At 50.8% G+C, this 12800-nt stretch overlaps 1 protein-coding gene across 10 annotated transcripts in view; it reads right to left on the bottom strand.

The window, feature by feature from the left end:
- Positions 1-650: 650 nt before the first annotated feature.
- Positions 651-12800, bottom strand: part of Med15 (mediator complex subunit 15) — a 72788-nt gene continuing 60638 nt past the window's right edge. For 7 of the 10 annotated variants that reach the window (XM_023711756.1, XM_023711764.1, XM_023711759.1 and 4 more), the window contains 10 exons: positions 10528-10632; positions 4956-5083; positions 4750-4877; positions 4456-4590; positions 4315-4378; positions 3384-3450; positions 2898-3055; positions 2647-2813; positions 2185-2287; positions 651-1701 (listed from right to left, as the gene is read on the bottom strand). In XM_023711756.1, the coding sequence (XP_023567524.1) occupies positions 1542-1701; positions 2185-2287; positions 2647-2813; positions 2898-3055; positions 3384-3450; positions 4315-4378; positions 4456-4590; positions 4750-4877; positions 4956-5083; positions 10528-10632 (1215 nt within the window). In that variant the 3' untranslated portion in view covers positions 651-1541. The remainder of the gene's footprint in view (positions 1702-2184; positions 2288-2646; positions 2814-2897; positions 3056-3383; positions 3451-4314; positions 4379-4455; positions 4591-4749; positions 4878-4955; positions 5084-10527; positions 10633-12800) is intronic. The other 3 variants (XM_004628000.2, XM_023711760.1, XM_004628002.3) reach the window with 3 other exon arrangements.

The raw sequence follows: 12800 nt of genomic DNA, 5'->3' as shown, positions 1-12800 counted from the left end.
GTGACACCCAGTTCACCTGAATCCTACTGTCATGCCATGCTGATTTCAACATAGAGGAAATCTATGCCAGATAAAGCACTGCATCTCCAAGCTGAAAATATTTTCTATTTATACAAAAGCATGTTACAAGTATTATCCTAATTGCTACAAATAAAACTTGCTGCCCCAAGTCCCAATTCTCCCTCTCCACTGGCTATCAGGGGTCTCCTGCCAGTCATTTGTTCCTCATCCTGCTCCCTGCCAGGCTGGAAGGGACCTGCCTTCCAGGCTCTGGTCCTTCTGGGGAACATACCAGTCACTGCCAGGGGCACCCAGCAGTGATGAGTGGTCTGGCTGAGCTGCCTTTAGAGGCCGTAGCCAAGGAGAATGGTCCTCTCCGGGGTGCCCTGGCCCAAGAGCTGCGTGCATCTCCTCCAGGCAGGCAGTGTGTGCCTACTACCACCCAGAACACGGTGCTCCTGGCCCTACTGCCCCATTTCCTGAGCATTATTTCAAGAGAAGTTGGCCATGAAGCTGGGCATGCCACAGGCTGACAGAAAGCTATACAGAGAGGAGCTAAGGTCTGGCGCCAGAGGACAGCATCTCCACACCAGCAGCAGCCCTGCTAGGACAATGGGCCCCAGACGCATAGAAGGGAGGCACTCCTGACAAACACAGGAATAATAAATTTATTATATGAACTACATATGACAGGGTAGTGCACATATAAAAAAGGAAGTTCCTTGTCACCAGAGGACTGCTGGCTGCTGCCCAGTGTGGCAGGCAGCACAGAGGTGCTGCATAGCTGTATCCCACAGGGAGTCTACACTCTAGGGGTGATGCACTGAACAGAATTCCAAGGATGCCAGCTCCCAAGGTCAGTACCCAGCTGGCCAGTCTTCATTTCTCACAGTGGGAACCTCACACTTTGGCAAAGTGTGACCCAGGTGTACCAGGGATAGGCTCCTCTGATGTTCCCACCCCTGCTCCCTCATATCACACAGCCTGACACCAACCTGGGCCATGCCAAGAGACGCCATACTGCCTGAAGGATGGCCTTCCCTCTGAAATGGAGCCTGGGACCCAAGTCCCAGAGCATCTCTGGGCTATGTTTCACATGCCACAAACAGCATGGCCTGAACCCAACACTGGGATCAGAGTTGTGTTGTCAGGATTTCCTATGTCCTCTTCCACATCCTATGGAAAACGAGCAGAATGTATACTAATTCACAAGATGCTTGGATGAGACCCTGAGTTCTCCCTCATGCTACTGAGAGTGGACAGGGAGCCTGGAGCCTGGACAGGGAGCCACAGGAAACATGGCCCACAGGTCTGATTCCCTGGAAGGTGTTGTATAGAGAATCTTCTCTAGGAAGACCACTCCCTGGGCCTTCCACGTATAGTCAGCTCCACAGCCAGCTGGCCCAGTACAATACAAGTGTGGGGAGACCCCAAGGCAGAAGAGAAAAGCAGGAAAGCTAATTTAACCCCAGGCTCTCTAAGGAACCCAACACCTAGGAAGGTCCAATATGAGGTGTGGATCCACACAACGGACGAGGCTATTATTTGTCCTTGCTATTCCTGGCTAGGCAGCTGAGAGGCAGGCCTGGTGGATGCTCTGCGCCCAGGTGTTGAGCAGGGCTGTGACCGAGTGCTTGTCGGGGAGCTGTAGCAGTCTTGAGGTCATGCACCGGTGCACGGACTGCAGAAAGGGATTGGCATCTGCAACAGAGCAGTGGGCTGTGAGAAGCAGGCCCTTGCTGAGGCAAAACCCACATCTGAGCCTGGCCCACCACGCACCTCTGTGGTAAGAAACAGCCCCTGCATCAGTCTGCACTCACTACACAACAGGGTTCCTCTCTCAAGAGTCGCACCCTGTATGAAAGACTGGAACTTGGACTGGTGTTCTAGAGCCTCATTGTGAACTAGAGCGGCATGACACCGGGCTTCTGCTGGTGGTCCTGGGTCGGCCTTGCAGAACTGCACAGTGCCTACTGGGAGCAGCTGGGCATCCCTGAGATGTGGGCCTGCTCACCGCGCCCCCTGCAGCCGCAGGACGGGCAAAGGGCACAGTGAGGGCCACGCGCTCTCCATCTCTAGGTGACCAATGAGCGCCTTGCTCCTGGTAGAACTGGGGAGGAGATGGTGGAGAGCCCTAGTGCAGATCCCAGCTGCCCTAGCCCCAAACCTCACCTCTCAGCTCACCTACCGTACTGCCACTGCCGGTCAATCCACAGGGGGCTCTGGGCAGGGTAGTCAGCAGGCACGCTGAGCTCCAGGGGTGGCACACTTGGGAGGTCCTTGTCATCTGTGAAACGTGAGACTGCATCTATGGCCTGCCCCAAGCACTGGCCTGATATACATGTCAACTCACTTGCCCTGCAGCCCTGCTCTGGAACAGGGCTCTTCCTGCCCTGAAAAGCTCTGCTAAGGCCTGCTGCAAAGCCTGGCGGAGTCCACACATAAAGCCAGCAACCTCCTGGAGTTGAGGTGGGGGCTCAGGTGTGGAAGCACGCCCATGTGAGGACAGTCAGTGGGGAGGGCTATGTGAGGGTAGGGCCAGCTCTGAGGAGGGAAGCACTGTCTTGCTGGCCCAAGTACCTCATGTCCTTGGGCATGGGCAGCAGAGCCTTAGTCCCCTCCCCTCCACCCTACCTGGCCACTCACCCAACTTGCATATCAGGTGGACAGTGCCATTATTACTGCAGTGAGAAGGGTCTAAGTTCACCAGAAATTTGGGATCTAATCTGGCCACCTCCCCTTGCAGCACATTGGGAATGCTCTGCCGCTCATCTTCCTCAAACCGGCGCTTCCGGGTACACACCATTGAGGCCCTGGAGGAGGAGGTTGTGGTGACCAAACTAGTACATGTATCTTCTGGCCTGCCACCCACCTTGAGACCCACTGGCCGTACATACGTGATGGGAGGACCATGGATGGCTGTCATGGCTGGCACAAATGTGCGGTACAGGGAATGATTGAAGACAGGCGAGCGGATGTTGGCCAGCACAGCATCCAGGAGCGGCTGGCATAGGTCCTGCTGCTTGGTAGATAGCACTGGCGGTGGGGGTGTGGGCTGGAGACAGGACAAGTGGATCACAGCACAGCCTCCACCTTGACTGAGTCTGGACACAGCTCTAAACCCTGCAGCCTTACTCCTACCCAGGTATCCTTTGAAGGGCAGGGCTTGGTACCAGGCTGCCAGAAGTACCCACAGGGAACAGGGACAGAGGTTGACTTGTCCCAAGTTGCCACTTCCCAAATCACTAGGCTGAAAGAAACCTGGGCAGAGCCCTTAGGCCCAGACCCTGCTTGCCCTGAGCATGAAGGCTTCTTTCAGCCAAGTTTTAGGGTGTAATGAGGTGGGCCCAGGCCTCCCGAGAAGTGCCTGCATTTCCACTCACCACTGCCATGTCATTCTTGAGCTTCTCCAGGGCGATCTCACACTTCTGCAGGGTTTTCAGGGGACATCTGAGAGGAGGGGGTTCTGTGATGTTTCTCTATGCTGGGAGCTAGGCAAGCTGGCAACTCAGCTGTAGATCCCAACCACTGCCTGCCTGGCCTCCTGGGCCTCAGCCATTGGAAACCTCCATAGGAAGCCCAGCTGGTCAGATGCGCCCAGGCCAGGGTGAGAAGGCTTTGGTCTCACCTGGGCCAGCCCTTGACCCCTGGCCCCACAACCACAATGAAGGGTAACCTGAGGGCCTGGAGTGCTGTCCAGCTCAAACAGGCCCCATTCAGCCGTGCCTGTATCTAACCCAGACAAGCAGGACAACAACTTTCTGGAAGGGGAGGAGTAGAATGTGAGCTGAAGCAGCAAGGTGGGAGAGACAACAGAAAGACCCACTCCTGTGCACAGTTCTGCGGAGCTGCACATCTCTGTGCTCAGGGCAGCCTGTGGCTGGCAGGCCACTGCCTTCCATATGCTTTTCTTGAGTACCACTTTGTTTCATTGTCCTGAGGAGCACACACATCCCTGCTGCAAAAGTGGTGACCAAGATACAGTCTCTTGGCCAAGGTTACCGGCAAGGTACGCAGAGATGAAGGTCGGACTAAGCCCTGTCATGGCTGATGAAAAGCCCATAGCAAACACATGAGTGAGTGGCTCCCTGAGCCACGCTCTGATAGCCCAAGGTGGAAGCATGAAGGTCACAGCAGCAATCCAGAGCAGGCAAAGGCTGCACAACGGAGAAAGTCACGTCAGGGCCCCAGGCCCCAGCATATACCTACATGGAGCCTTTGGGGCCTCCAACAGGGTCCTCTGCTAAATCTCTATAGTCCTGGGAAGGTTCATGAGCTACAGTGTAGCACTGTCTGGCTTGGGGCAAAGCTCACCGCTTTGAGGGGTCAGTCAGAATGTCCAGAAGACTCTTCATCTTACTCAGGTCCTTTTTTCTGTCTGGGACAGAGAGGGGACACTAAGACTCAGGCCCATGGATCTACAGGGCCCCTGCCTCACCCAGGCCCTTGCCATACCTTCGTTCTTGTCAATCTTGTTGATCATGCGGCGCAGGGGCTCGATGTACTTAGACAGTTGCTTCAGCTTGTCCAGGTACTGCTGCTCCTCGGCCTGGCTGGAGCCTGCCGGGCTCATGACAGAGCTGGGGTTCCCTGTGGGACATAGTGGGTGAGGCAGGATCATCTCTGCAAACCCCCAGGTGGGGCATTCAAGCTCTGAAGAGCCCAAGAGCACATGTGCGTTTATGAGTTCAGGCCTCACAAAGGTGACTTCTGGTGCCTCACAGCACCCCAGTCCCAGGTCCCACTTACCGGGGGTATTTAATGGTCCAGGAGAGGGGACACTGAAGTTCTGTGGGGTGCGTGCTGTCACTGGGCTCTGGGAAGGCTGAGGTGAAGGGCTAGGCAGGAAGCTGCTGGGGGATGGGGCAGGACCGGAGCTGTAGCCAAATGAGAGGAAGCAGGTCTGAGCAAGGGTCTGAGGACCACACTAGAGGGTTGTCCCTGGCCAGGCTTACCTGACATTGGAATTGGGCTGCGAGCCAGGCTGTGGGGATGGCTGCGGGGGAGGGGGCATAGACTGCGGAGTCTGCACCTGCTGGCCAGGTGATGGTGAAGACAGCATAGTCAGGCCACTCTGGCTGACCTGAAAGTGGAGAGGATCAGCCAACTAACAGTCACATTCCCATGTGCCTACATTCCACCTGCCACCATATCCACAGGCCTGTCCTCCCTCACAGCCTTACCCACTCCCTTCTCTTTTTCCAAATATGCATCCAGGCAATAGCCCCACCCTGGATACACAGAGTATTTGTACCATGCTGCAGGCCCACCGGGAACCTCTTCCATAGCACTCTGGACATTGGAATTGCAACTCACAGCCACACATTCCCACATGCCTCTGTGAGACCATATGCACAGTGGTACCCAAGTCAGTCACGGCTCCACACCTCCCTCTCTCCACTCTTCTGCTATGGTCCTGGGAGTGAGAAACACTGGGTTCTCAGCTCCTCAAATTGGGAACAAGTCTGGATCCTACCCACCAATGATTTCTATCCACCCTATAGGCCAGCAAGGCTGGATCCAGAGACCTACCACCATAGCTGTTTGGCCCTTTTAGGACCTATGGGCCTGGACCAAGCTTGAGGAATGCAATGGAATCTGCCTCCTGCACACTGGTTTATCTGCTCGTACTGACTATGCCAGACAGTGCTGCCCAGGACATTGTGTGCACTAGGGGAGCAGGGGGACTGAGGCATAGGGTGCTACCACATCGTGATGATTTCCACATGGCTGGGTCAGAGGTCCCAGATCAAAGCTGCTGGTTCAGTGGGACAGTAACAGAGCAAATGGACTGTTCCCAGAACTCTGACATCCTTGCTTGGAGTCAAATGGAGCTCTTCACTGATGTCACAAGGTCAGGCCAGGACTAGTGTGGCTATGCCTGCAATGTGCTAAGCTGAACAAACACAGCAGGCTTTTCCTGCAGGTCTGACTTACCACTGAGTCCTGGGGGCCCAGGATGACTACTGTGTCTCACACACATGTTCCAGAATCAATCCACGTACTAACAAAATCCCAGGCACAGAAGTTCCACATGGAGAACTACAGATGGTGCCAAAAACTAGAAAGCAAAAACCTTGGATCCCATGTTCAGCTTACCCCACCCCAGTCCAGAGGGCAAGACTGGCTCTGCAGTGGTTCCCTCCCAGACCTGCCCTCAGTGCCCACCACCTCTTTTCCTATCTTGAGCCTTTAGCTGCTGCCACTTTCCATATTCATCCGGTTTCTGATCAAACAGTTGTCCCTTTTAGAAACCAGTAAGCCCTTGTCCATGGCCTAAAAACTGGTGCTCCTCTAGGGGACAGCAAGGCAGCAGCAGGGAGCGACAGCTGGGCAGGGGATACTGCAGCAGGAAGGCCATCTCACAGCTCATGTTTCCACCTTAGCAACCAGACCACAGGGTACAGGCACACACTGCTGACACCCTCTGTTCTTGAGGAGGACTGGGCAGGGTTCCAGGAGGTGTGGAGGGCAGCTAGCTGCATAAACTTCCAGAGGAGACAGAACACCTAGGCCCAGCCCAGGGTCATGTTCTCGGGAACACAAGGGCCTCTGCTCATCACAGAAACATAGCCTAGACCCCAGCGTCATGCTTTTCTTCATACTCTAATTAAGGTATGAAGATGCAGCCTGGAAGCTTCCTCTAGGATGGCACACCAGTCTGTTCATACATGAGGCTCCTCCAGACCCTCCCAGGCAACCACCTGTCCCCTGAATCTCAGCAGCATCTCCGCTCCTATCCCCACAGAGACCCCAGGCACATGAGTCCCTCTCAGCAATTCAGCTCTCTCAGGCAGGGTAGCTTGCAGACTCCAGGGGATGGAGGCAGTGATCAGGCATCCAGCCGGGACTAAGACAAACCAGGGGCACCTTTTCACTTCCCAATGCAGAAAATAAGGATCTTGGAGAGCACTTCAGGTGTCAGCACTGAGGGCTATATCACCTTACATGCTTGGTACAGGAGCAGACTCAAAGACCCATCTCGGACAGAACTGTCCTAGACAGGTGGCCAAAGGAGTAGGGACAAACTCCAGGTAGGAGGCAGCAGTGCATCTTGTCAGAAATGAGCTCCTTGCAGGGAGGGAAAGAGCAAAAGTCTTCCATGTACTCTCATTCTGCTAGTGGCATGGGTGTGGCTATGTCACAGCTGCTAGCAAAGACAGAGGAGAACAATGAATCTTCCAGGGAAGGGCTTCTGAGTGCCCTCCACAGTGTTGTGTACACCTGCTCATCACAGGTAGGAACATGGGAGCTAAAGGGAGGTGCTCAAGGTCACACAGCTAGTGTGAACAGGGAGAACAGGTATAGTAAAATTCAGTGCCTGAGGAATGATGACAGTATTTTCTTGGGAAGGGGACTGGACACACAACCACAGGAAGGCTATGGGGCTACACAGAGCAGCCCGGCCAGAATGCAGATGGACAGAATATGACCTAGTGCAGCAGCCAAACAGTAATGTTGGTCCAAGGAGCTTTGTCCCACAAAAAAACGTCAGGACAGGCTGGCACCAAGAGCTCTAGCCCTCTGAACTATCCTCACTGTCCAGCATCCCAGAATTGCCTTTCAATTCTGGACAGTACTGAGCAGGCCCCTGGGAGTCATTTTCCAAAGCTCAGAGGAACATGGTCCCATCATGGTGACATCTGTTTATACCTACCAAGGAGTACTAGACTAGGAACCCCATCACTCCAATGCACCCCGATACTGGGCACTGTGTCCACTACATGCCTGGCAGGATCCTACTTGGTCATAGTTGTTGGGGCTTATAAAGTAACCCTACCACATTGCAAAGATGTACCCTTCAGACAACAAACACACAGGAATGTCAAGAAGCCGGGTGTGGTGGCACATGTCTACCATCTCAACCCTCTGAGGCAGGAGGATAGCAAGTTTGAGCCCAGCTGGGGCAACTTAACAAGACTCTGTCTCAAAAAAGGGGGCTGAGGATGTAGCTCAGTGCAAAGGCCCTGAAGCATGTGGGGTGAGGCCAAAAAATACTTGAATTTCTGCATGGTAGTCTTGGGCCCAATTTGTTATCATAATGAAAGAAAAAATAAACCAACAAAACAGGTAAGAGTGAATGCTAAATTGTGTCCTGCTTAAGAAGGAGAGCAGGTAATGGAGGAACACAGCAGCTGCAGAACATGCTGAGGTCAGGACATTGTTGGGATAAGTTCTCTTTTCTGGGAAGGGTTTGAATTAGAAAGTCAGTGTCACAAAAGCAGCTGCATCATTTGTGGAGCTAGATCAATGTTCTAGGTGTGCACAGTCCAGGGTGACTTCAGGTCCTGGACATAGACAGGGTTCCTCTAGTCAGAGGTCACTCACAGCCAGGTATGCGCAGGCTGCGTGAGGGAGGCCCACCAAAGCAGGGTCTGAGATGGGGCTAGGGAAGGGAGGCTCCCATGGGCAGGGCTGAGATCCCATGGGACTGTAGAGCATTGTGCAGGCAGCAGGGAGGCCGCCAGGGTTCTCTCCATCAACTTTTTCTCTCTCCTCTAAGTATTTTCAGAGTCTCCTTCCTCTCAGTAGGCATGGATGAACCCGCTTTAAGAAAAGCAGAGGATTTCTAGAGTTTCCCAATGCTAGAAATCTTCTGCCTGGCTTTCTGCAGGGGCAGTAGTATTTCCTACATGCAGCTGCATTTGTTCTCAATGCACTACCTTGAAGCTTCAGAGGTATGATCCCTTCCCTACCCACAAGCATGAATGGTGTGTGTCTGTGAGTGAGTGGATAGGTAGGGGTTGTGAATAACCTGTGTAGAGTTAGTTTGGGGATGGCTCTGCTATTCCAGCTGCAAAATGCAATGAGGATAAACCAAATTCGCCATGCAGTAACTATATTTTGGCTTTATTTTATTTTCTCTCCTATCTTTCCTCCCTCCACCTTTCTTGCCTTGCCTTTTCAGGTTAGGAAGCACTACAGACAGTAAGACTTAGTTGGCACCTCTAGGGCATGGACTTGATGTGGAGCAGCGGGGAAGGTTGAGGAGGGGAGAGATTTGTCCAATGAAAAGTTCAGGTGGAAACACCAGCAGCTAGGGGTATGGTATAGGCACCCTGGAACACAGAAAACACAGGCCCGAGCAGAACGTGGTGAAGCAGGTATGCAGCTGAGGGGCTGTGGAGGTGGCCCTGAGAGCATGGGAGGCCCTGCCCAGACAGAGCAAAAGCAAGGACTTTAGCAAGAGCAGGGCTGAGGGGTTTCCAGAAAGCTCCTCAAAGCTTCTTTGGTTTCCAGAGAAGCCAAAGTGTGAGAATTTCATCTGCACACCTAGATCCTCAGCAGGCCAGCTGCCTGAGGCCCTTCTCAGTTTGCAAGAGGAGCAAAATGCTTGCATCAGGAGGTCCAGCTGGGAGAACCAACAAGATTCTGCAAACAAAAAATCCATATGGAAGCTGGACCTGTATCACACCCTCAAAATGTTGGAGACTTTTTCATTTTTATAAAAATCAGTCCTATATGCTATGGCTAAAGTCATTTGCCCCCAGAAGGCCACCTGATGCAAACCAAATACAAACCAAACAAACAAGCCAGTGATGTGACTGTTGAAGTGAGGACAAGAATCATAGCTGCTCATGGGCTTCCAGGGCAGGGCAGGAACTGTTACAAGGATTCCCTGAGACAGAGGGGAATTTTGAAGGTCTTTTGGCAGATGTAAGGTTTTCACCACAGACCTACCAAAATGAAAGTCCATATGATGGGAGATATTTAGGAATGTTTTACACCAGAATCTTACATCAACAGAACCTATGTAGCAACAGTTGGTTAAATGAATATGCTGTGAGATAGTTCTGTATTTCTCGTAATTGAAAACCAGGAGTTCACTTCCCTAAAAAATGTAGTGTAGCCGGCTGTGGTGCACACCTGTAGTATCAGTGCTGGTGAGGCTGAAGCAAGACTGCTGCCATGAGTTGGAAGCCAGCCTAGGCTACATAGTAAGCTGAAGGCCAGCCTGAACTACAAATCAAGACCCTGTCTCAAAAACAAACAAATAAACAAAAAACAAAACAAGTAATATACACAGACTACACATTTACCAAAGAAGGTACGTGCATAGTAAATTCTACACACTGCTTAGTAAATTCTAGGGAGCTGTCCTGGGCCCATGCAGCTTTCATCCACAATAATCACCTTTGGTGATCTGTGTTGTCCAGTTGGGGGCCAGTAATTTGCTTAGGGGCTCCTGAGTTCAAAATGTAACTGGTGCAAACAAGGAACTAAACTCTTAGTTTTATTTAATTTTAATTAATTTAAATGTAAGCAGCCACGTATCTCTAGAAAGCAAAGCAATGTGCTTGGCTTGTTGTACTTCACCATGAAAATGACAGCATGATGACTATTTTAAACTGGCAAGGTGGGTGGGGAAGCACGCATTTATTCACTTCTCAAGAAACATCAACTTGGCTTGGCCTTATTTAAACAGATTAAAAAGTGATATCTGGTATAGCACGCTCAAAGTCACTGTGAAGGAAGTCACTGAATATAACAGATGTGCTTAACAAAGGCTCTCAGGTCCATAAATACCTGTGGCATGGGCTGTCCAACCAAAGGATGGAGGATGGCAGTGGAGATAGGTGGGAACTGGGCTCTTACATACATCCCGCTTTGGGCCAAGGCTTCAGCAATCACCTTTGAGGACATGGGGACAACAGACAAGGTGATGGTGACAAGAATCGCAGTGCACAGCAGGTAGAAAGGATAGGTGGAGCCTCTACAAGGAGGAGCCTCAGGATGAGACACCCTTGGCAGCTCTGAGTGGCCTGGGGGGAGGCACAGTGACACGTTCAAGCTCACAGTGTCTTTCTATCCTACTGGCTGTACTTCTGCACTGGTTGTCCTGGACACATTTCAGAGCTGCAGACAGATCAAAATCCTATAGCTCAGCGTGTCACAGTTGGACTGAAAGACGTGCTAGAAGATCATGCTCTTGGGATGGACTAGGAAAGGGTACGGGCCACCAAGGGTACAGACTTGCTACAAGGAAAGTTGACCGTTACTAACACAGAAGCCACATGAAAATAAGCCTGCTCAGAGCAGCATTCCTTCTCAGAAGTACCCCTCTCCAAGTCCCCAAATCACTCTCAACTACTACAGGCCTCCCTGGAGCTGCTACTTCTGGCATCTATGGAGGAACTGGTTTCTTTTATAACTAAAAACTGTGGAGAATGTGGGCCAGAGAGCATGGACCCCACTCAATGAGCCTCCTTCCTTATGAGGAAGGTCATCTCCACAGGGACATGAGTCAAGTCAGTCCCTAAACACCAAAGATGATCACTGAGGTGGGAATTCTAGTGTTAGTCACAACCTCCCTCCTTCTCAATTTATATTTCTTGATGGAGGTGTAGCTCAATGACAATGTTGGTGTTCCTATGGCCTGTGCTGTGTTTGTTTACCGGGCTTTTTTGTTTGATTTTTAAGGATCTCGTTGTGTAGTTCAAGATGGCCTCAAGCTCACTATCTAGCCCAGGTTGGCCTTGAATTCACAGACATCCATCTGACTTTGCCTTGTTTTTTTTAGTCGTGTAGTGAGGGACAATATGACTCACAGCAGGATTTACTAAGATACAAAACATTTCTCTTTCTCCTCTATAAAATCAAGGCAGAATGTATATCTACTTTGAAACAATTCCTGTGCTTTTGTCTTTCAATCACCTAGTCTTCTTGTGTATGAAAACTCAGGGGGCCAGGGAGATTGCTCAGTGGAATAAGCACTTCCCTGGCAAGCGCAAGGGTCTGAATTCAGTCCCCGGTTCCACCAAAAAAAAAAAAAAAAGAAAGAAAAGAAAACTTACCTTTATTTTATAGGTTGCAGAACTGTCATCAAAAACACACACCTATTATGGACATGCATGTGACAAAGCTGACCTATAATTGCTCTCGAGTGAGTCCTTGCCAGCCCCAGAGAACAACCTCTCTTTTCCTCCCTCTGAGCCTTTCTGGACAGTAACCAAAGTGGGGAGAACCAGGGCTGCAGCCTAAGCTGATGTGGGGTTTTCTTGAATTCCTTTCTGATGGCTATGTTTTGGAAAGTTTCAAAATGCCATCATTTGATAGTGAGTTACCAGCTGGTAGTTTTTGTTTTCATTGAAATTTCTAGCTAAAAGGAAATGAACAGGTTAGGGATGTAGCTTAGCGATAAAGTACTTTGCTAGTATGCATGAGGTCCTGGGTTCAATACCCAGTACCATAAAAATTTTAGAAGTTTAATGCCCAGCTTGGAACTACTGGAAAATGGTAGAAACCTTTATGAGGTAAGGCCTAAAAAATAAAAGCAAAAAAGAGGCAGACCTTAGCAGATTTTGGATTAGTAGGGCATGCCCTTAAAGGAGACTGGAATGCCAGTCTCTTCCTACTTTTTTTTGCTTCCTGGATGTCATGTAGTAGTGACTTTGCTCCACATGGACTCCTGCCAAGTTGTGCTGCTTTGCCCACAGGTCTAAAAGCAACAGGGCCAAGCAACCATGGTTTATTGGTCCAAAACTGGGCCTAATAAACCTTACCTATATAGACTGTGTATCTCAAATATTTTATTATAGCAACACAAAAACAACCAAAACACAGGAGAACATTCTTCACTTTTATGCTAACAGAGAAGACACTACACATAGAACCCTATGGAAACCCAGAGCAGGAGTATACATCTGTAATCCAAGCTTCCAGAGAAGCTGAGGCAGGAAGCCAGCCTAGGGAACTTAGTGAGATCTTGTCTCCAAAATAAAAGGCTCGGGGGAGAGTCACATGGAGAGAAAAAGCATTTTCTCAAGCTTTCACAGAGAGCAAATTGGCCAAGCAATGGC

Source organism: Octodon degus, unplaced genomic scaffold, assembly GCF_000260255.1.
Source record: "Octodon degus isolate 3935 unplaced genomic scaffold, OctDeg1.0 scaffold00021, whole genome shotgun sequence".
In the NCBI taxonomy this organism is placed as follows: domain Eukaryota; kingdom Metazoa; phylum Chordata; class Mammalia; order Rodentia; family Octodontidae; genus Octodon; species Octodon degus.
Note: the sequence above shows the minus strand (reverse complement) of the source record. Positions and strands in the feature narration are given on the sequence as shown.